Below are 24,533 nucleotides of genomic sequence, written 5' to 3' on the forward strand. Positions count from 1 at the left end.
AATGGAAGGATTACACACGAGCTGTCACTATCCTCAAGATTTTGGAGGGCACTTAGGGACGGGGAGGGGAGCCGGACACCCACAAGCCCAGAGCCCCTCCCGCTCTGTCCTGCGGATCCTTAGTGCTCTCTGAGCTGGAGGGAGAGGGGGCCCCTGTACACGAACGGGAGGAGTGACGTTGGGATTGTCTCCGAACGGCAGGAAGAAATTAAGGTACTGGAAGGTATTGTTAACAATTTTAAATTTCTCTCACAAATTCTCCTGCAACCACTTCTCTCCATCGGAACCTGCTATAAGATGGTATCTGGTTAAGCTCGGACATATTTACTTAGGTACTTAAAGCTTACGGTCAGCTTCTGCAGGGAGCTCTGCCAACGGGGGCTGTGCTACTGGAACAAATGGAAGAACCAGCACCAGTCTCGGCATTGACCCTGGGCTCTGTTCCGTCCCAGAACAGTTCTCAAACCTGGGGTGTAATTTTGTTAGGCAGTCAGGTACAAATGGTGTCTTGAGAAGGGCTTTGGATAGCAGGAAGTAGTAATATCTGGACTATAACGGGAAATTCTTGATTAAAATACTTGGGGGCAATATGGAAATGGGTAGTTTTTGATAATTGCCAAAGAACCCCAAGTCCAAGGTAAGTAACTGGGATGCTTCCACATCTCAATACAAAAAAGGCAGTGGCAGTTAAGGGCATCCGTTTTAAGGTCAGATTGGATCAGACCTTGGCCTCACTGATTAGTAGCTCTGGGACCTTGGGAAAATCGCTTAATCTCTCTAAACTTCTGTTTTCTCCATCTATAAAATGGGGATAATGAGAGACTTTCTAGAATTGCAGGAAAAATTAAAGATTCAGAATGCAGGTAACGTGCTTAGCATCTATTCTGGTTCACAATGAAGTATTCAATAAATGGCAGTATTATTATTATTAATATTTGATTACTATTCATTCAACAAGGATGTATTAGTACTTATTCTGGGCCAGGTGCTGTACTTTGATTCTATTCTAATTCCAACAAATTAAAAAGTATATATTGATACACATATAAGTCAGGACCAAGGGTAAGAAACAGAGCTCCATGGTATTGACCTGAGAGGTCTAGGAGTTTTCCAACCGTCACAGAATATCCCCTCTTCCTTGATCTGTAGCTGTACATGTGTGAACAGTTCCCCCTTCCTGTACCCTATGCTCCCTGCCCACTCAACAGCAGAAACGCACAGGATCGCTCCAAGAGCAGCTGTCCAAAATCGCTTCACAGAGAAAGAATGGGACGGCTGGAAACAGGAGGAACTGCTGTATAGGAGGTTTGTATAACCGAGCCAGACCCAAGAGGGTAAATGAGGAGGCTGGATGACTTGCCATCTGTGACTGCTGCACCAATATTTACAGCTTCTCTGTCATTAGGATGGCGATGACAATCGGCCTCGAGAAATATATTGTAAAATCCAGTGAATTTCCTCCCCATATCTTGGAAGTTTGGGAAGAACTGTAATGGATTCCAAACTGTTTTGAATTAACAGAAAGAGCTTTTTCCTGTTTTTCCTGTTGCCGAGTTCCAGCTGGAACCCTCCTAAGCTTTTCTCCAGCAAACGGCCAACGCCCAAGGGGGCAAAGTGTCCAGTGGAGTGTCCTGGGGCTTGTCAGCTTTCCTGAGCTTTCTACTTGGCCTTGGCTGCTGGTGGGTTTGAGGAGTTTGCTGGTGGGGCTGGCGTGAGGCTGTGGCGTCAGATGCAAGCATGGCCTTGCTGGAGGCAGTGTGATTACTCTCGACGCCACCCATCCAGCCAGCGAGACCAGAGCGGGCAAGGGAAGTTCTTCCCTTACCACCACTCCCAAGGAAGCTGTGCTTCTGGACTCTGGGCCAGGCCTTCAGGAGAGCAGGGACGGGACCACAGGCTGGGGCCACCGACACCGTGAGGGAGTCGACCACATCCACCAGCCAGGTGGCAGAAGAGACACTGGGAGGTGACAGTGAGGACACCTGGGTTTCCCTCCTAGCACTGCTGCTCACCAGTTCTCAGCTCACCTAAGTCTATGACTCTCTCTTCTCTTTCTATGGAATAAGAATGAAAATACAGGAGAACTGTCAGGATCTAATGAGAGAATGAAAGGGACAAAGTGCTGTCCTTTGGTTCTGGAATATTGTTCTTTTTAGTCTCATTCTTCTTGCCTGAAGCTCGGAGGAGAAAGAGGGAGACAGGAGAAAACCTTGAGAAGAACTAGGTCATCTTCCTCAGCAAGTGGTTTGCGACCTGAATACACAGTAGAAATGCTGAACACCAGGCCAATCTAAGGACCAAATCTAACAGCATCAGCAGTTTCTAGGACTGAAGCTGAGTGACAGTGATCTTTACTACTGCAACTCCAGTTTTCTCAGCAAATACTTAGTTGGGTCAAATCAGGTACTTTCATCCAAAAATCCCCTTTGGGTCCTCTGGGGATCCCCCGCCCTTGATCTCCCCAATCCCTCACCACCCCACTCTTACATAATGCCCATCTCCCCATTTTCCCTTCAGTCTAGGTTCATAGGCTTGACCAGAATGAAACTCTTCTGTGATTCTAAGGCCAGCTTAGAAGAAGGTCACTGGGATCCCTGCCCAAAGTGCTTCTCTCTCAAGTCACTAAAGCTATCTGTAGGCTTCAGAATAAACTGCAGAGGAGAAAATAATCCCTCTTGTGAAGAATAAGCAGGATCAGAAATTTGTTTACGGGATCAAACCTTCTTGCTTGCATGAATGTTTTCCCTTTCTGGAAAACCCAGGACGGGAATTGAGAAATTACATGTTGTACAACAAATTATATGTTGTACTCCAGTAAACCACAATCTGGGATGTTGGTTTCACCATCTATAGATGACTGGGACACTGATCCCCCTTGGAACTCAGTCTTTGGATTGGGAATGACTGGAGTAGTTCTTTCTCTGGCCTCTACCCAACCAGCTTCTCTGGGTAAAGAAGGGAATCAAATTCCTTGGTGTTGAACAAACACGGGGTCCAGTTTATTCATTCTTATCTAGTGCCCATAGGTTGGCTTCATCTACAAAAGCAAACTTTGATCAGGGAAGGATGTGCCTTTTGTGATATGGGAACTAGTCAATGGTAAATTCTGTTTTTTTTTTTTTTTTTTTTAAAGGAAGTCTCAAATGATTCACAGGGTTTTCTTCTCATTATAACCACAGATAGAAGATTTTAAGAACGGCAGCTACCTTCAGATTTCTTTCACTGCTGTGAGGATCTAATGAAATCTGGATATTGGCTGCTGTGAAGATAGTCTGGGAAACGCTAAAAGCAACTTGTTTATACAGCGTTGACATTTAAAGGATACCGTTTTTAATTTTCATAATTGAAAGCCAAAGTCTGCAGTATCTATGAAATTGAATAAGTTATTCTCAGAGCTATTTTTTTTTTTTTTTTTTTTCTCAGAGCTATTTTTGACCAATTTAGAAAAATTTTAAAGGCCTAACTGAATCACTGATTTTCAAATAATCTAGCTTATGTGTTATGGGCAGTATATGGCATTTTTCTAGATGAAATCATACTGTTGTCTTATGTGCCCATAAAACAACATTGCTCAGGTTCAAAAAGCCCTGATTTATCATGATTATTTCTTGTCTAGAGCTTTCCTAGATAGAAACTAAATATCTTTGAATGGCTTATTTCAAATGCCTCCCTTATTATCTGTGGTAGGAATATAAACTGGTACAAACTATATGGAAAAACCATCTGGCAATAATGAAACAAAAGACTTAAAAATGTTCATAGCCATCTACCCAGCAATTCTACTTCTGGTAATTTAGAATGAGAAAATAATCTGAAATGTTAACAGAAATTTACACATAAGAAGAATTACTCCAGTGGAATTTAGAACACATTTTCCATACTTTTTTATATTCTTCTCTATAGGTTCTTATAACAAATTATAAGCAACCCAAACATAAATAGGAAGATAATTTAGTATGTAATGGTCTTTTACAAAATGAAATACGTTATAGTCATTAAAAATGGAAGCATATATTAGAGAAATGCAAATCAAAACTACAATGAGGTATCACCTCACACCAGTCAGAATGGCCATCATTAAAAAGTCCACAAATAACAAATGCTGGAGGGGGCGTGGAGAAAAGGGAACCCTCCTACACTGTGGGTGGGAATGTAAATTGGTGCAGCAACTATGGAGAACAGTATGGAGGTTCCTCAAAAAATTAAAAATAGAGTTGCCATATGATCCAGCAATTCCACTACTGGGCGTATATCCGGACAAAACTATAATTGAAAAAGATACCTGTACCCTTCTGTTCATAACAGCACTATTCACAATAGCCAAGACATGGGAACAATCTAAGTGTCCATCAACAGATGAATGGATAAAGAAGATGAGGTGTGTGTGCGCGTGTGTGTATACACACACGCGCACACACACACACAACAGAATACTACTCAGCCATAAAAAAGAATGAAATAATGCCATTTGCAGCAACATGGATCCAACTAGAGATTACCATGCTAAGTGAGCTAAGTCAAAAAGAGAAAGACGAATACCATATAATATCACTTATATGTGGAATCTGAAATATGACACAAATGAACCTATCTATGAAATAGAAACAGACTCACGGACATAGAGAACACACTTGTGGTTGCCAACAGGGAGCAGAGGTGGGGGAGGGGTGGAGTGGGAGGTTGGGATTAGCAGATGTAAGCGATTATATATAGAATGGATAAACAATAAGTTCCTACTGTATAGCACAGGGAATCATGTTCAATATCCTGTGATAAACCATGATGGAAAAGAATACAAAAAAGGAATGTATATCTGTATAACTGGATCACTTTGACAGCAGACATTAACACAACACTGTAAATCAACTATGCTTCAATTAAAAAAATTTTTTTAAATGGTAGCATATATATATATATATATATATATAGTATATATGCTAGCACATACATAGAAACTTTTTGGTAAGGGGAAATAGGACTCTGTTAATCCTATTTTATTCTGAGGATAGAGAGCTTTACTTTTCACTTACACCTTTCTGTACTCTTTGAATTATAAAATGACCATATATTACTTTTATTTTTAAAATTAATAAAAATATTAATAAAGAGTAATAGTGGCATGAGAAAATGGTTAAGTGAAAAAAGGAATATAAATATGGTATGTATAGTATGATTAGGAAAAATCTTAGAAATATATCACATGTTAATAATTATATTTCCAACTTTCAATAAAAATAAAATGTGCCTTAAAATATTAGCTAGTTAAACAATACCAACTTGTTTTCTAATCTGGTTTTTTCCAAAATTGAATCTTTTTCTCCCAGTGGACCTCAGATAAACTGCAATCTCATTCTTCTTTGCTGAATTAATCACAGATCCCAGATGATCAAGGGTCAATTTGTTTAAGAAGTAGATTCCGTCAAGATAGCCAAACACGTTGGATAGTGTATTTTTGTTACATTGAACATAACACAGAAAAGGGGTGCTGCTTCAGAGTTAACTTGCGCTGTGTTGTTATCTACACGCACCCCAGTCATGTAAAGGGCAGTATCAGTGTAGACTCTGGAGCCAGACTGCCTCGGTTCATCACCCTGGCTCCATCTTTGCTGCCTGGGTAATCCTGGGCAAGTGACTGAACCTTTCAGTGCTTTAGTTTCCTTGTTTGCAAAACGGTACTTACCTTACTGGGGTCGTGAGAATTAAATGAATGTGTGTGAAGTGGCTAGAACACTTCCTGCACACAGTAAGTACTTAATAAGCGTTTGCTACTATTATCATTACTGATACACCATGCACCTGATTTCAGAAGCATTCTGCGCTGGAGTCATTGGACAACAAAGGACCGCTCTTTGGAACATGCTGTCTAGTGACACACAGCTTACATCTGTAGGACCACTGTCCCCTACACGTCAGTTTTCACGCACAGAGGATATTCTGTAGGGTACACACAAAAAGCTCGCCTGAAGTCCATTTCAGTAATGAAAACTGGTCACTTGAAAACAATCTTTATATTAAAGAGATGACACTAAAACTTTCTTCTACTCAAGTGGGAAACGTGGAAGGCCAATGAAAGTAGGATTTAGTATAAAACCTGGCTGTCGGAGTTGGTTAGTTAGATCATGTCCTAGCAAGGCCAAAAGTACAATGATCGGCTAAACAACTCAGTTTATTTCTCCGCTGGGTGTTCTCTGGTTCAGACTGCATTCTTAATCCCAGCCAACCACCTCACAAAGGTACTTCAAGGGGAGCCAGCAGAGGACTCTACACGGGAGAGGAGACAGGGCTCAGTAAATGTGTGTTCCTCGATCCCTGATCCTGGGAAAGCAATTCAAAGTAACACCTCACTGATGCTGGGGCCAGACCATAATTTGACCACAAACACAGTGGTGCTTTCTCTATGTCAAGTGAGCATCGTCTTACAAAGTTATATATGTCATTACTTAAATGAAGAAGAGATTGGCCTTCTGGAAAGGAAAGGAAAAAGACAAGGAAGAAGAAAATAAAGAGAAAAAAAAAAAGCGGACAAGGGCATTTGTCTTCCATGTTTGGATCTGACTAGAAAAAATATTTTGAAGAATAAAAGAAAAGTACCTGACTTACCCACAGCCTTCAAACAGGAAGTCAACAATATTCTTTCTCGGTACGTCACATAGGTAGTTACACTCCCGTGGCATTATACCACTGGCATTTTCCATACGAAAAGCGTGGTAAGCGCAGAGAGAAAAGGCACATAGCCTAACACCAAGGAAAGTCCAAATTCTTTCAGCCATCCCACCACCACGCCACCCTCTTTCACGGAAGATCCAAAGAAGCAGCTTACCTCCACTGAGAATAATGACAGCTATAAATATTGCCAAGTCGCTGTCATCTAATTCCAGTGCATTGAACTTCACAGCAAACTCGAACTTGGGCTCCATAAAGTCACCAAAGGGCTTTCGCAGGCTCTTTAAAAACTCCCTCGTCATGAATCCTTGGCCCTCGGATATGAGAACCCCATCTTTATTCATCAAGGAGGCCAGCATCGTGTAAATGATCTCATGGACGCCGTATTTTAGGAGAGTTACTTGGTCATTCAAGTCAAGATTTACAAACCCAGGAATACTCTTGGCATACTCTGTGATCTCCTGCACAGCCTCCACGGAACGGAACTGACACCCCTGAAAGATGCGGATGGCCACTTCTTTGCTTGGCTCCTGCAAGGGGGTGATGTGCTTGAACCTGATTTTATCTTCTCCCATCATTAGGGAATTCATGTCATAGATAACGAATGGCTGCAAAGAAAAAAGGGAGAAAATGGCTGAGTTGGAGATTTCTAATTCAGTCAACACCACCCCAGGTTCTCTAGGTACACTTGCTTTGCCAACTAAAATCTTTTAACGTCTAAAACACTTAATTAATAATGAGCAAATACTCGTGTCTTGATTAATCCTCCCAATTGTCTTCTGGGACCAAACATATTTCACTAATATTGGCCTCCCTTTCCTTCCACTTATACTGCAACACCTTACCTGGGACTGGCTAATAGCTCCAATTTCTGTTGTTTGGAGGGTCTTTGTTGTTGATTTTTCAAATGATACGAAATCTACTGTTTATTTTGGCTATCAATGGTGTATGTTTTTAAACTTCTTTCAATAAAAAAATTATTTCAGCAACTCAGGGTTGAACAGACCCACCTGGACATAAAGTAATCTTGCAATTATACAGTAAATCTACTCAGATCTTGAAAGAAACACAGTGTGCATGTAAACTACACTTAACTATAAAAGAAAATCAGTCTGAAAGCAGATTAAAAATACTGAGCCAAGAAAATGTCTGTTTCTCTTTTTTTAATGCTCTGGAAGCAATCTGTTTCAGAAAGAGCAGCTGTGTAAGGCCTGTGGATAAAAGCTGCAAAAGTGTCAAATTAAAAAACTTATTTTTCAAAGTATGTGTCCTTAAGGGTCAAGAATCAATAAAAGACGTTTATCAGTGACTCAGGTTTGCAGTAGGCTGCTCTCAAAAGCACGCTGTGTTAGTCATAGATGATCTTTCTCTTTCATTTCCTCCTAGAGAATTAACCAAAGGTTTGTGGTCTGCGTGAAATTCTCAAGGCTACTCTGAATGAGAAGCGGCTACACTTTATATATACAGTGGATCCGCTGAGCTCCATAAGGAGTTACCCCTAATAAGAGTTGAGGGGATCTGGGTTCCAGCTTTGGTTCTGCGGTTAACTACGTGACTTTAGAAAAGTCATTTATCTTTCCAAGGCCTCAAATTTCTCAACTGAGGGGAGTGGATTGCATTGGAAGTTTCCAACTCTTCTCTTGAGGATATGCTAGTTGCATTTCTCAGATGTAGTGTCAGTGATGTATGCGTATGTGTGTGTATATCTGTGTGAGTGTGCATGCATACTACATGTCCACTGAACATGCAGTCTTTGATGTACTAAAAATAAAACTTCTTCTGAGCAGAGACGCTGAGAATTCTCTCCTCATTGGCAAGAGGAAGCAGATGCAGTGAGTGCCGGCAGTAGCCAGCTTCAAGATCCACTGGTTCAGAGACTCTGACTATTAATCTCTATAGGAGTCTATGATCATCACCAAACTTTTTTTTTTGGGCTGCACCACATGGCTTGTGGGATCTCAGTTCCCTGACCAGGGATTGAACCCGGGCCCTGGCAGTGAAAGCACAGAGTCCTGACCACTGGACCGCCAGGGAATTCCCTTCACCGAACTAATAAGTCTATTCTACACTGAAGGAAATAACAGTAATACTAAGGGGTTTTCGATGTTGAGTAGATTTCCAAACTTGCCTATTATTTCCACACCATTCACTGGAGTTATTCCAGAAATTGTTACTTTTTTAAACCCCCAAATTCACTTCAATTGTATTGTTTAGCAAATACAAAACCACAAAGTAGGACAGATGTGAGTAACCCAAGAGTAAGCTCGCCTGGTGGCTCTAAGACTTCAAGGAAACCAGGAGTGAAGAGTGCTTACTATGTTTTTGGGAATTTCGCTCCCCCCGCTCCCACTTCAGATTGATATTATTACCGGGAGAGGAAAAAAAGGACGGAGTGGATAAACAGTCACACCAGTTAACACGTGCTAAGTTTCTCCAGAATGCCACATTCTAATCATGAGAAAAACGTTAACAGAACCTAGGGAGAGGTCGTTTCTGTCCTCCAGGAGTTCTGTAGCGTATTATCATTTACGTTAACAAGAGCCTGGCTTTCTTTACTGCCATGAGAATCTGACGGCGCCTGAAGAGTCCCCCTGCACCTGTACAGAGTACCAAAAACAACGGATATAACATCATCCCCTCTTCACATATGAAAAGACGGTACCTCGATCTGCCCACTTCAACTTTTGGATGAGCTCAACCACTCAGCTTCTTGGCACAGAGCGGATGCATCAAATTCTTCCACCTCCATGTAAGCAATTTATCTGGAACTATGCCCTGATAAATCATCCTGTGACTCTTCCCCTTGACTTCCCCTGTCCCCTCATATAAAGCCCCGGGTTCCTGTTTTCGAAATTCTGTGCGAGTTGCACATAGGGCACAATCCTGCTAATTTTCTCTCTCCATTTAACAACAATGTGACTTGGTAACCCCTTGGCAATCGGCATTGGTCAGGATTTCCTGGCGGTAAACACTCAAGGACACAGAAAGGAATCAGCAGCCCCCACCATCATGCCAAACCATTCCAGTCTTTTCTTTTTTTAAAAAAAAGATCCCTTCAGCGTTTTCAAAACGTGAACTGGCAGAGAATTATGGGTATTGACATGCAAATGAATCCCAGGTGGATTTCTTTGTTTTTCCTCGTCATAGCTGATTGTGCTGTTTTCCTTGCATTTCTGAAGTCTGCATAGATTCTTTCAACCCCCATGCGGATCTGTCAAACTGCAAGAGTGATCGGACGTGATCTGCCCAGAGATCTGCCTTTCTTCGCCACCAATCCACCAGTTCTCAGACTGCGAACGTTTCACCTGCCCATTTCACACTGGGACCTCCTTATCCTGAAACAGCGAAAAGATAGTGGCCCACCTGGTTTGCAGAGGGCTGACCTCTTAAAACCACGGGTGGAATTCAGCCAGTGGAGTTTATCTTGGATCATGAATTTAACATTACGCTTCTGGTAAAATATTCCCCATAAAATGTACTTCACTTCCATGTTTCTGTATTTTCTACAAAGCAAAGGGAAGCCTTACATTCTCTATTAGCTTGCACCGTATCACTGAATGATCTGCCATTTTAAGAGGAACCATATCCTCTTCAAATGTGGTCTTAATGATTTTACACTTTTAGTTGGGGGCTAACAACGTATTTATCTTCAGACACTATATCAAATGGCTAGATAAGCATCTCCCCTTAACAGGAAAGAATGCTTAATTATGTCTAGGATGTTATCAGGGATAGATCCAGGCTTTGTGGGGCCTGAAATGTACACGATAGTTGAAGACATTTACAACAACTGTTGGGTTCAGTAATACAAATTATAAGAATAAACAGCTCAGGCCCTTTCTTGAGCCTTGGAAGGGGCTCAGCACAAGGGAGAGGCCCTGAAGCTTCATTAGCTTCATGGTGAGTCGGCCTTTGGCTGTTACAAGTGCTTGTACTTCTCCTATTTTGGACACACCAGAACAAGGCCAGAATGGAATGAAGAAAATTGCACTTGAACACAATGTTTCTCCAGGGAAACAAAACGGTTTCTGTAAGAGGAAGTTAGTTTTCTTTGGAGAGATACATCAAGTGTAATTTATTTTGATATGTTTTGATTTTCAAAAACGGCTCCACATATCAAAACCGGGATGGGATTAAGGGTACTGTTTTTATAGATAACTAAAATTAGTTCTAGATCTATAGCACACCTGTTATGTATAACACAAAGATCATGGGGGAAGCTGGCTTACTAATGAAAACAAAGTAGAGAAATAAAACTTTACTGTTTTGAATGGACAGATAGAACAATATTGTTTCTTAGTAGTCCAACAACAGCAGCATTTTAATATACAAGTTGTTTTAGTGATTACACATGAATGCTCTAAGTTTACAGCTCCTTTTGAATAATAAAATGGCAAGCTAGAGGAGATGAATGGGAAAATCAACTAAGAAAGCACAGATTATTCTGGTGATTTCTCCAATTTGGGAGACTGAAATTCGGGGCTCTCCTGGTAGTCTTAGTTTTCCTGACAGATTAGAGCAAAGGCTCAAGGAAGAAAATTGAATTCTTAGGGCCTATCTTCTTCATCTTCTTTTCTTCTTTCTTTTTATACTTCTGACTGACTTTTCATCTTCTGAGACACACATGGTTCTCTCCTTGATTAGCTCCACTGGCTGAATGTTAATCCAAAATGCATTGGTTGGGTTTCCTCAACTTCTTTCTGGTTTCTCCCCTGTCATTCCTATTTCCCTCTTGTTGAGAACCATGCGGTTTAGAGAACTAAAGGGTCTTCAGAAATAACCTACATCATCATTCTCTGACTATGTATGAATAAACTGAACTCGAGACTTTCCAAAGTCAAACAGCTATTTATAGCAAACACTAAACCAGATCTCCTCACTCATGACTAATTCTTTTCTCTTTCTGTTGCTTTCTACATGACTTCCCCACTTTTGCTTTTTAAAATACAATGACTATTCTGGGAGGAAGTGGAGCTTTTAAACTCTTATATGCCGGGATCTTGGAGGCAGTGTCCTTTGAACTATTATTTCCTAGAGATGCCAATTAAGTGCTGTATGTGATCGAAGTTAAGTTTGAAAGTCTCTCAAACGTAATCTTGTTTTCCTACATGGTTTAGAGATTTAAGACAAATAAAAACTCAATACGAAGAATTATTCACACTCTAATGAACCAGCACATAGCCACAGCTCTTAAAGAAAAGTCTATTGCTGGCCAAAATGTTACTCAGCTGGCAAACAAGGGCAGTGGCCAACTGAGTCTAATCATTAAAAAATGAAAAAAAAATTAAAATGCTTTTCTTCTTAACTATATAGAATATTATCTTTTTAATTTATTGTCTGAAAGAATACCATTGGTTCAGATCTGTCATATCTTTAGCTATATTCCCGACAGTACTGGAAATAAAGAAATTTATTTTTTTAATATGAACGTATGAACTAATGATTCCAGGAGTCCAACTTCTTTAGTCACCATTGAAACCAATCAGCACTACCATCCTGCTCTTTATACTGTGGTTCCTAAGGCTCTTTTCTCTGAGGGTCTGTTTGGTATCTTGCTTCCCAGGGGAGCAAATTCCAGCTCACTCAGGCTTTTCCACAGTGAAAGGGGGAAAGAGACCACACTTTGTTTAGTTGTTCAGTGTAGGATTTAAAAGGACAGATATCTTTGCAACAGTTTGAGGGCCCCTGTAAATTTTAGGATGCGAAAATTTAAATGGGTACAGAACTGTTTTCACAAAAGTTTACATTTCAATACTGGTTTTACTATTTGAAAGGTTCACATCTCACACACTATTTAGAAGAACTGTTTTTATCATGGCATCAGTTTGCTCCTGTAATTATAAAAACAGTGACTCCACATAGATCCATCATAAGCAGTGGGATGCTTTGGGACCCAAAGTCCAATATAGTACAAATAACAAGCTTTATTCCTTATTTGCAGACAGAGTGCAGCCAGGACGGCCTCACCATGGCTCAGATATGGAGTGAAAAGTTGGCAGACACACCAAGGGTTTTTCTATTTATTGTTTTATGACAAACCATGGCACTGAAGATGGTTTTTGAAAACCACTCTCTGTTTATTTTCATCAACAAACATGGGATCACGTGACACTGACACACCCAGTGTGATCATCGCATCAGGGGAGTAGTCAAACACTGGGAACTTCCAAAGTCCATTCAGTTCTCAGGTTGCCTTCAGGAGATAAGCACCCTCGCTCTAGCATATCTGTGGTTTTTAGAGTTCGGTAGGTTCTCTCAAAGAAGGGGCTGGGCTGGAACAAGCCATTGAAAGGGAAGTAGACTGTGAGGACAGTCAGTGCTACTCCTATCTGAGGGTGGCTAAAAGGCCGAGTGCTCCTAAAATTTCTTCTCCGGTGATCCACCTCCAGTGAGTCCATTTCCCATCTTTCCCTAAGCCTAAAGTTCCCAAGCATTATTCTTTGCGGCAAGACAATGCAAGTAGGGCCAATCATATCCCAAAGATACGATATCTAAGTTAAAAAGATAGGAGGGGACAAGGGGCATTTAATCTATCTGTTCATTTATCTGTTCTGTTCTTCAAGGTGGCACCAGCGAATAAGAGATAGAAGAGAGTTTAGTGGGGAAGGGAGAAGCCCTGGTTGGCCTGGAGGCAAATGCTGGAGCTGGGCCTAGGCAATGGTTAAAAGGAGCAGGAAGATAAATTTAAAGAATGGCCTCTTCAGTAAAGTCATTTCCTTTTCCAAAGGTTCTGGGTAACTGGCCATCCATCCACTATGCTGAGTAGCCTCCCCCAGGCTTGACTGAACCAACCCTAACGACATCAGTTCAAGCAGGGTGTACAGTGAGACGCAAACGGCTCTATCGCACCAGCCACAGCCCCTCTTCCACATGCCCCACCTTCTCCAGGGTCCACACTTCTGCAAAACTTCTCCTATCAATGCAAATCTTATCTTTCAAAAGTCCTGGGCAAGTGATCACATAACAGCCCTGTCAAGTAAGCCCTGTCTTACTTGACAACATCAAATGAATAACATGACCACGTAAGATAAAGAACAAATCTCTAGTCTCACTGGAAGTCACATTTTGATTTTTTTTTCCCTTTCGCATATTCCTCTCTGAACTATTTCTTTCCACTCGTGCTTAATTTGATTTTGCAAGATAAGGAGAAAAGAGAGCGCCACACAATTCTACTGCAGTTTTGTGTAATCAGGGGATGGACTATTCTGATTTGGCCCAGTCTCTTTTTCCTTCCCAGACCCTAACAAGAAGCAATTTTGCCTCTATCCCATCTTTAATGGTGCCCGGGTTGGTGGGAAAATCTTGGGTTAGAGGTCCTCTGATGAAAGTCCAGAATTTCCAAGGGCATAGGCATCAGCCTTTTTTTTTTTTTTTTTTTTTTTTTCCTGTACGCGGGCCTCTCACTGTCGTGGCCTCTCCCATTGTGGAGCACTGGCTCCGGATGCGCAGGCTCAGCGGCCATGGCTCACGGGCCCAGCCGCTCCGCGGCACATGGGATCCTCCCGGACCGGGGCACGAACCCGGGGCCCCTGCATCGGCAGGCGGACTCCCAACCACTGTGCCACCAGGGAAGCCCTAGGCAGCAGCTTTTAATTCAATTAAGCAGATACGTTCTGAGTAACACAAAGCACAGTCCTAGTTACTACAGAGGGAAAAAGGACAAACTCGAGAAGCCTATAATCAAGCATTTTGCAGCCCTTTCCCTTAAAAAAGTTTAATACCTATTTACCCCATAAAAAGCCTACAATTACCTTAGTTGCAACTCAAAGATTTAGAGCCAAGGAGTCAACTGGAGTGAGCTTTTAAAGTGATTTACAGTGGATCGGGCTGTGGCCCCTGAGTACCACGCAGAACAGTATGCTGGCCACTGGGAGTGTAAATTTAAAATCTTGACTACTGAGGAAATTTGCTTTTTAAATGCTTTCCTCTTATCTTTCAGGTACTATTAAATTAATAGGATTTCCAGTGTGGACTGCAGGTCTGGATTGGGAGATTAAAAGAAGGTGAGAAAGCAGTTCCTGGAAACTAAATGGCCCAAGGCAAACTGTGGAGTAAACACTGTGCTCTGGGCTGTCCCCCGGTCATCACGCCTCTCCCAGCTCAGGGTCTCCGGTTAGGTTCCCTGTCCCACACGGGCTCTCAGCGAGCTGGCGCAAGCTGCCTTCAACTGTTAACCCTATTTGGCTGTGTCGCCCTGATCTTCCGTTTGTTTCTCTACCTTTAAATGAACACGGTTTACTTTCCGTAGTCAGATAAACTATGGAGAGGTCATTTGCTTTTGTTTTGCTGTGCCCTGATCTTTTCATTTGAAGAACACGTAGACTCAGCTTTACTATGACCTATACTCCGTTGCCCTGCCCTATGGAAGACAGCGGCCCTCCTCCCTAGAATTCAAGAACGAAACAGCAAAGGGAAAATTCCCTGACTGTGAATGTACTGGGACAGCAGAACAAGGTGGACAATTCCTGTCATTCTAAATATTCATAAAAATAAACCCTAACTCAGAATGCTTTCCCAAGGTGAAACTTCCACAGTGTCTACGTCAGCCTGGCCACTGCTGGCCGATGGGCAGGACTGGCTTCAGGGAGGAGAACGCACCCGAGTGGGAGGCACAGGGCCTGCGCTCCCGTGTCGCTTCTTCCACATGCTAACTCTGGGACCTCAGGGCAAAGTGGTCAACCTCTCTGCACTTCAGTTTTCTCATCTTTAAAAAGAGGATAATAATAGCAGCTGTAAGGTGGTCATGGGTCTTGAACATAATAAATACGCAAGAATTAAAAAAAATTATAAACAGCTGGATACAGGTATAATACTGTCAGAAAACCTACTGCCCTTCTTGATATTTGGCTTTTAACGCAGCAATATCCCACAGAAGTTTTCTTTTTCTATTAGCTGATTCTACTCTTACGGTTTAGCTAAAAGGGGGGGAAAAACCCATCTTGAGATAGTCATCAAAATACATTAACGGGTGATAAAACTTTTCCCAAAATATAACTGAGTGGGGAAAGAGTTACACATTTATGTCCAGTAATCGCACACCTTTCCTGCGGGGGTTCATTTGAAAATAAACGACAGCATAAGAAGGCTTTCAGGGGCTGGGACAGTGTCTTCTGAATGTTCTGTGGCTCTTACTACCCTAGGAAGCTGCTGCAGATATCATACTCAGAGTCAGACCCTACCTGTGAAAACTGCGGTACAGAGATGTGACCCAGGTCACAGTGCAAGTTGATGGCAGAATTGGGACCAGAATTCAGGCACAGTTATATTTTGTTTTAATATAATTCCAAGTTGCTTTCTCAGTTTCCTATCAGGGAAGAATTTTGCTTCTTGGAAAACGTGACCCAATCACCATTATAACCCACTCTGGGTTTCCTAAACAGTGGTCATCAATGTGCCTGCAGATGTTTGAGAATGCATTGGGGTAGGCCTGGCTGCCCAGAGCCTCCAAGAAGATAAAATTCATACACACAATAAAAGGACAGAGCTTCCAGTTCCCAGGAATAATCAGGACAGTGCTGCAAGGAAAGAAAAGTGATGTAATATCTGAAATGTATTTTTATACCCCAGGGAGAACTTCTAAGGGGTAATTTGAGTAGTTCTGAATGATACAATAATGGGATTAACTACCTTTTCCAGACCTAGGTCAGGCCCTTCCCAGAGAAAAGCAGAGCTGTGTGAAGGCATATAGATGTGGCCAGTTATTTTGATGCCAAGAGAAGACATGGATCCTGAAAGAGCGTGGTGGGACGAGGGAGGTCAGAGTTCATTTGTTCAAGTTAAGATGACCTCTACCTTTTTACACTATTCTCAAAAATTTTATTAGGAGAACTTGAAGGAGTTTTTCCCTTTTCAATATGTTTACCTACCCTATCTGAAAACACTTCCTTTCCTCTGTTTCAGACTCAGCCTGTGGTAGGTACCAGCCAACAGCTGAGTGGTACTCCGCATGTGTGTGTGTGTCTGTGTGTAACATGGTTAAGTCATTTACTCAAAGGGAAAACAACAGCAACAAACCCAGCCACCCCAAATGAAGACAGTAGAAGAGAACTAACTGATTTGTCTGTTGTCTTTCCTGTCAAGATCGCCCTCGCCTTTGCTTTCGTCAGCGGGAAGGACTTTATGTACGAGTCATACAAATGTTTTGCCAGGGCCCGGAGATCAGCAGACTCTGGGTTCAGCTGGTCGATATCACTGGAGATCTCCGCCAACAGCTTCTCCTTCTCGGCCTGTGGCATCCGCCCAAACCTGATGGCTACAGAGGAAGAGAAACGGCAGGATGAATGACTGCGTTATTGTATATATATACATCACAACTTCTTTTATCCTTTCATTCATCAATGGACACTTAGGTTGTTTCCATTTCTTGGCTATTGTAAATAACGCTGTAATGAACATGGTGGGGGGCGAATGAATTAAGTTGAGTCTTATTAAAAATGTTTTTGTCCTTTAACATCTAAGGGGTGAACTTGCAGTCCTATCAGGCTTTTGACAACGAGTGAGGCTTCGTCTCATGGTCAGTTTTCCACTTTTAACATGCTGATTTTGTAACGGTTGTAGCCTGTAAACGAGACTTATACAACACTATTGCTTTTCATACGACTGTTGCCAATAACTTACGTTTTTCCACCTCTCTTTCTTGAGGAAAAAAAAAATGTACGCATTTAGAGGTTTTGCAGGATTGGGCAACCTAATAACTATCACTTTATTTTCCAGCTCCTTTAAAGTAAAACAAGGAGCAGCCTTATCACCATTATTAAGTAATTTTTAAGTTGGGGTAACATTTTTCAAACTATGTGTAAAGAATATTTAAACACTTGCCTAGGTTTCTTTCCAAGGTCGAGATGAGCAAGACACAACAGCTTCATCTCCTGACCCTGAAGTTTTACTTGACAACATTTAATTCATTCACTGAACACCTGTTTGATGGAAGACACTGGCTTGACAGACTGGACTCGGAGACACAAGGATGAAAGGGGCGCGTCTAGGAGATCCCAGATATAAAAGAGCCTAAATATACACGGATTATTCTCTCTCTCATGTACCGCTCTTTACGAGCTCCTTCTGTTCCACCTAAGCCGAGTTTAAGCTTCTGACCCTGGCATGATCTCCCCCTCATGCTCTTTCCTCCACCACTGGACTTATTGAAAGAGTCGTCTTCCCCTTTCTGTCTTACTATTTACTTCCCAACCCACTGCAATCTAGTTTTCCTCATTTAAATTCACCAAAACTTCGCTCTTAAAAGGATCCAGGGGCTTCCCTGGTGGCGCAGTGGTTGGGAGTCGGCCTGCGATGCAGGGGACACGGGTTCACGCCCTGGTCCAGGAAGATCCCACATGCCGCGGAGTGGCTGGGACCATAAGCCATGGCCACTGAGCCTGCGCGTCCGGAGCCGCACAAAAAAAAAAAAAAAGAAAAAAGAAAAAGGGATCCAAAGCTTTCCTCACAGTCAGATCTAGGGGCCTCTTCTAAGTGCTCATTCTGCTTGAGCTTCCCAGCTTCCTCCCAGCCGTTAATACTGTTGACCTTCTCCACCCTCTTATTTCAAATTTTTCTCACACTGGTTTGTGCTTTTCTGGCTCTCCTATCTTTCTGCCTGCTATATTCCAGACGTCTTTGACAGTGCCTCTTCCTTCACTTATATTCTGCTATTCCTAGTTTGATCTTCTCTCTAACTCAGAAAACGTGCTAATGACTCCTGCCCTCTCTTCCCTGAGATTTGGACCCCTATTTTTCACTTCTTACTGTGTTCCTTTGCACATGGATGCTGGATATTCCACAAATACGTCAAATGCAACATAAAATCAAACTTTTCATTTTCCCCTCCAAACTGACTCCTCTTACTGTGTTCCTTTCTTGATTAATTCACTCTATCACCCAAACTAGACACCTCAAATAACCTCTGACAACCCCTCTCTCCTCGGACACTTGTATTCATTGGTCACTGCTGAGAGATTTCTCTCAATGCCATTTCTTCTCACCGTTCCCAATGTTTTAGATCACAATATTGCACTGGTCTCCTGATGGTTCTCCCCGATTTTTCCCTCTCTAACTTCTCCTTTTGAGCTGTCAGTAGTTTGGTTTTTGATAATACAGGTCTGATCACTCCCTCGCTTTATAAGAATGTGGTGCTACAGGAAAGGTAAGAAACACACAGAAGAGGAAGAATGGGGAATTAGAAGTCGGATGGAAAAGAAGGCTTTTGAACTGGGCCTTCAGCACCACATAGGATTTTGACAGGGGACAGAAGGACACAATATTCAGAGCCCCAGACGCATTCTACCACAGGGCACTCTGCAGGAACAGCAAAGTACGCAGTTTGTCTGAAATGTAAGTGGAAAGGGCAGCAAAGGGAAAAGGAGGTGAAGGCTAGATCATGGGCGGTAATGAATACCCTGCAGGTATAAGTACCACAGCTCCTTTAGGACTTTTTACTTTGTTATATTTTCTGAAAGGTAACATGTTGCAGTTTAAATTTATTTGCCATTCAGGCTTTTCTTTTTTTGCAACATACATAGTGCTTCTGTTCACAAGGAAGGAGAGGACTACCTTATAAATGCTAAATGCCACAAAAATCTGTGAAACCATTTTGCTAGCATTTTATGAAGCTGCTAAAAAATTATTTTGAAAGTTGTCGCTTTTTTTTCAATAAAAGAAAAAAACCCATCATTTATATAATAGGATATCCTAATCAGTAAAGCTAAGGTTTCACTAACTTTTTTTTTTTTTTTTTTTGCAGTACGTGGGCCTCCCACTGTTGTGGCCTCTCCCATTGCAGAGCATAGGCTCAGCGAGCCCGCTCCGTGGCATGTGGGATCTTCCCTGACCGGCGCACGAACCCATGTCCCCTGCATCGGCAGGCAGACTCTCAACCACTGCGCCACCAGGGAAGCCCTCACTAACTTTTTATATTTATAAAAATTATTATTTTTGTCCAAACTGAATGGTATGGGGAAACCTAGCTGAATGACTCATAAGTAATATAAGTCAACTCTTCTTTACTTCAGATTTTTAAAAAAATGCACAGCCTAAACTTATTATTTTATTATTTAGTTCATACAAAAAGCAGCTCTTGAATATTAAATATTCTCTAGTCAAAATTCTTAAAGACTGGGCTTCCCTGGTGGTGCAGTGGTTGAGAGTCCGCCTGCTGACGCAGGGGACGTGGGTTCGCGCCCCGGTCCGGGAAGATCCCACATGATGCGGAGCGGCTAGGCCCGTGAGCCACGGCCGCTGAGCCTGCGCATCCGGAGCCTGTGCTCCGCAACGGGAGAGGCCACAACAGTGAAGAGGTCCACATAACGCAAAAAAAAAAAAAAAAAATTCTTAATGACTGAATTATCCTATTAAAAATAAAGAGGACACATTTAAAAAATATGATTAATGTCAGGGATCTTGACAGCAGGACTTCAAAACACAAATTGTACTTTGAAAAACTATAAAAATGTGTATGAGTATCCATTTGACTGAAGAAGCAACATTAATATACAAGAGTATTTTTATTAAGATTCTACAGATACCAGCATCACTATTTCAAAGTGTAAAACAAGTAGTAGCTGATACAATGATCACTTAGGAATTTGGTTCTTTATTTCTGCTTTACTTTCGCTTAGAGCTTTCCTCTATAGGTGGTGCCTAGACAGGGCATTGAGCTGATTGTGTTCGGGACAACGCAGGAAGACTTCGGAGCCGTCAGTAGGATTGAACCATGGTCTAGAAATGATGGATTGTTAAATACCAAAATAAGTGGAACTTCGTTTATCTTGATCATTATAGAAAAACAAAAACTTTCTTTCCAAAACATATCAATCCAACACCTGGGTGCTTCTTCTACCTAATGCTGGATATTTGAGAAACAACTATGTATCCAAATGGAAGAATTCTGAAATCATGTCCTTCTACGATGTTTAGACTACATGTCACAGTCAAAATGAAAGTTCCATCTGAAGATGGAACCATATACCATGAACCACTAATCAAATATACCATTTATACTTTCCCTACCCCAGACTGCCCTGGATTTGGACTCTGGGGTTACATCGTTATGAGATCATCAAACATACTGACTTAAATTGCTGAGGAATTGATCAGAACATATGGGAGACCTGATTCAGGCATATGAAAAACATATAGGTGGAAACTTTTAAATTTAGGTAAATGACAGATATCTAGATATTTGGAAGACTGTGGCACTGTCTGTAAGACATGGACTAGCTGGTTGAAAAGTGAGGTAGGTTGTTTGATTTACATAGAATCATAGAATTTTCAAAGTTGAAAGGACGTAGCAATCACTGATTTTTTAAAAATTAATTTATTACTTTTTATTTTTGGCTGTACTGGGTCTTTGCTGCTGTGCCCGGGCTTTCTCTAGTTGTGGCGAGTGGGGGCTACTCTTCGTTGTGGTGCGTAGGCTTCTCAATGCGGTGGCTTCTCTTGTTGTGGACCAAGGGCTCTAGGTGCATGGGCTTCAGTAGTTGTGGCACACAGGCTCAGTAGCTGTGGCTCGTAGGCTCTAGAGCGCAGGCTCAGTAGTTGTGGTGCACGGGATTCACTGCTCTGCGGCATATGGGATCTTCCCGGACCAGGGCTCGAACCTGTGTCGCCTGCATCATTGGCAGGCGGGTTCTTAACCACTGTGCCACCAGGGAAGCCCGCAATCATTGATTTTAGTGATTTTCCAACAATAGTTCCCAGAGTCCCTAGAGATCCTTGAAGGTAACTTCAAAGTCTCCTTCAAAGGTGGGAGCAGATGGCTAACCGGGAAGCTAAATGCACTGAAGGGACTGAACAGAGAGACCAAAGAGCAGAAGGAAAAGTACCACAGAATGGAGAGAATTCACTTTGGGGGATGTTTATTTCTTCTCGTGTGTACTCTGAATAGCAAGGAGCTGATCTTGGGGGCTTCCCTCGTGGCACAGTGGTTAAGAACCCACCTGCCAATGCAGGGGACACAGGTTCGAGTCCAGGACTGGGAAGATCCCACATGCCGCGGGGCAGCTAAGCTCGTGCGCGACAACTACTGAAGCCCGCGCTCCTAGAGCCTGCGAGCCACAACTACTGAAGCCCGTGTGCCACAACTACTGAGCCTGCGCTCCTAGAGCCCGTGCTCTGCAACAAGAGAGGCCACTGCAATGAGAAGTCCGTGCACGGCAATGAAGAGTAGCCCCTGCTCGCCGCAACTAGAGAAAGCCTGCGCACAGCAATGGAACACCCAATACAGCCAAAAATAAAATAAATATTTATATAAAATATTAATATAAAATAAAATAAAAATAAATTTTAAAAAAGAAAATACCAAAAAAAGTATTAAAAGAAAAAAAAAGGAGCTGATCTGGGTATAACCCTAGAAACCTCTTTTGATAAGTTGGTCAGTTATTACATTGAGGTCCATTCACACAAACCACTAAGAAAAAGACTTTCTATAAGAACGGAAACCTCATTACTGTTGGCCTCACAATGGCCAGAGCAAGGAATTTTAAGTAGTTACTACAATATCCTAGAAAACTTTGTATCTGGAAATGTTTCCTTCATCAGGATAATAGACAAAACTAATCAAAACCTACTTGTTGAGGTCCCCTTCATGTGTATAGATCAAATGGATGTTTTCTTTTCTGTGCAACCCGCTCCCATCAAAACCCATGAAAAGGGATTTTCTTAGTCATGTTTGCAATCCTGTAAATGCTGAACTGCATGTGTTTGATGCCATGACATTTAATTTCTTTTTCTTTCTTTCTTTCTCTCTCTCTCTCTCTCTCTCCCTCCCTCCCTCCCTCCCTTCCTCCCTCCCTCTCTCTCCCTCTCTCTCTCCCTGCTCCCGACCTTTCTTTCTTTCTTTTTGCCTGTGCATGAACTAACCAAACACTCTACCAAGACTGCTCCTCTATCTGAATAGAGTAAGCTAATTGTCATAACAAATCAAAAGATGACCTTATTATCAAGTTCATGATAGCTTTCTTTGACTTTTCTGGAAAGATAAAATTATACCATCAATACTATATAGGTTGGACTTTAAATATTATTTGCTTATAAATAATAAGAAATAGGAGATATATTTTATGTGAATGTGTGCAAGCACTAGGAAATATATTTTTCTTCAATATGAAAAGTGACAATTTTTAAAGGACAAAAAAATAAATAGCATTAAAAGCAAAACTGGTCTCCTTTCCTAGGCAGTCTTAGTAATAATGACCCTAAAGTCAAGGATTCTTCATAAAGATAAAGTAAGTTTATTGCGGGCTTCCCTGGTGGCACAGTGCTTAAGAATCTTCCTGCCAATGCAAGGGACATGGGTTTGAGCCCTGGTCCAGGAAAATCCCACATGCTGTGGAGCAACTAAGCCCGTGTGCCACAACTACTGAGCCTGTGCTCTAGAACCCGTGAGCCACAACTACTGAGCCCGCATGCCACAACTATTGAAACCGCGTGCCTAGAGCCCGTGCTCTGCAACGGGAGAAGCTACTGCAATGAGAAGTCCGTGCACCACAACAAAGAGTAGCCCCTGCTTGCCACAACTAGAGAAAGCCTGCGTGCAGCAACGAAGACCCAACGCAGCCCCCAAAAAAAAAAAAAAAAGTTTATTGCAACTTGATTGCATCACCTAAAATATAACCCTTGAATTGAAAATTGGTAAAAACGCTTATGTTTTATGAAGTCTGAAATAAAGAGGAAACTGATGGAATTAAACCAGCAAATTATCTTGCAATTAATGACTGCAGTTGTATACACAGCAGATATAATCAACTGTTGAGGAAAGTTGGACCAAATTTCCATCCTGTCTAGTATAGCTGATGGATCTATTCAAAATATATTCTTACCTTTAGAGGAAATGACCCCATATTATGATACAAATATAATTTTTTAAACTATTTTTAAAGGGTAGAAGATCAGTTCAATTAGTGATTCCCAAATAACTTGATTTCTGCTATAAAAACCAAACATCTGCACGATGGGACAAAAATTTAATTTTCACAGATGCTTTGGAGTCCTTATAGATGAAGACTGACTTCAAATATTATATCTTCTTACCAGATTAGTTTTGAGAGAGGAAAAGGTAAAAGAAAAAAAAAAAACAGGGTATATGATGACATGAGACTTTGGATTTAATTTGATTACTTTGGCATTTTATATCTCTTGAACCCATAATTATTTTGGAAAGAACTGATTAATTCTTGACAAATATAATACTACCAAATTACATCAAAATTATTTTTTGTGAGCCAGTCAACCAATGAGAGCCAAATTAAGAACTGTTTCTTCAAACAGCGCTGTCTTCCATGATGTTACTGAGTTAGTGCTACAGTTCATGAAAACATGGGTCTCCTACAGTCCTTCCCTCGTCGACATTCCAAATCATGAGCCTGACTTCAGACACAGGTTTAAAAAGTAGAAAGTTTTACTCTCTTATGTTACTATGGATACTGAAGCTTTGTGGAACTTTAAAATATTTGCTTAATCCACAAATTGTATGCTGCATAAAGTCAAGGATAGTGTTCTACTCATTTTTGCACAGTAAAGAGAAAAAAGGACACATATCTAAATTCTGATACACCACTTAAGTTCCGTATCCAGAAATCAGAATTTTCCTACATTAAAAGTAGAAACTACTATATATAAAATAGATCACTAATAAGAACCTGCTGTATAGCACAGGGAACTCTACTCAATACTCTGTAATGGCCTAAATGGGAAAAGAATCTAAAAAAAAAAAAAAAAAGAGTGGATATATGTACATGTATAACTGATTCACTTTGCTGTCTACCTGAAACTAACACAAATTTGTAAATCAACTCTACCCCCCAAAATTTTAAAAAAGTAAAGTAGAAACTACTGATATATATAAGTAAAGTATAATCTGTTTTTAATACTATTAAAGC

General features: G+C 41.4%; 1 protein-coding gene across 17 annotated transcripts in view; it reads right to left on the reverse strand.

Annotated features, from left to right (window-relative positions):
* Positions 1–24,533, reverse strand: part of LOC113613285 (peroxisome proliferator-activated receptor gamma) — a 231,601-nt gene that overhangs the window by 111,623 nt on the left and 95,445 nt on the right. For 16 of the 17 annotated variants that reach the window (XR_003430157.1, XR_003430156.1, XR_003430158.1 and 13 more), the window contains exons 6-7: positions 16,716–16,915; positions 6,821–7,271 (exon numbers count right to left, since the gene is read on the reverse strand). Coding sequence is in view for 9 of the 17 variants with exons in the window: in XM_027093889.1 (XP_026949690.1) it covers positions 6,821–7,271; positions 16,716–16,915 (651 nt within the window). In the remaining 8 variants the exon portion in view is untranslated. The remainder of the gene's footprint in view (positions 1–6,820; positions 7,272–16,715; positions 16,916–24,533) is intronic. The other variant, XM_027093900.1, reaches the window with a different exon arrangement.

This window comes from Aethalodelphis obliquidens, unplaced genomic scaffold (assembly GCF_003676395.1).
Source record: "Aethalodelphis obliquidens isolate GAN/ISIS:26980383/991018 unplaced genomic scaffold, ASM367639v1 scaffold86, whole genome shotgun sequence".
Classification (NCBI taxonomy): domain Eukaryota; kingdom Metazoa; phylum Chordata; class Mammalia; order Artiodactyla; family Delphinidae; genus Aethalodelphis; species Aethalodelphis obliquidens.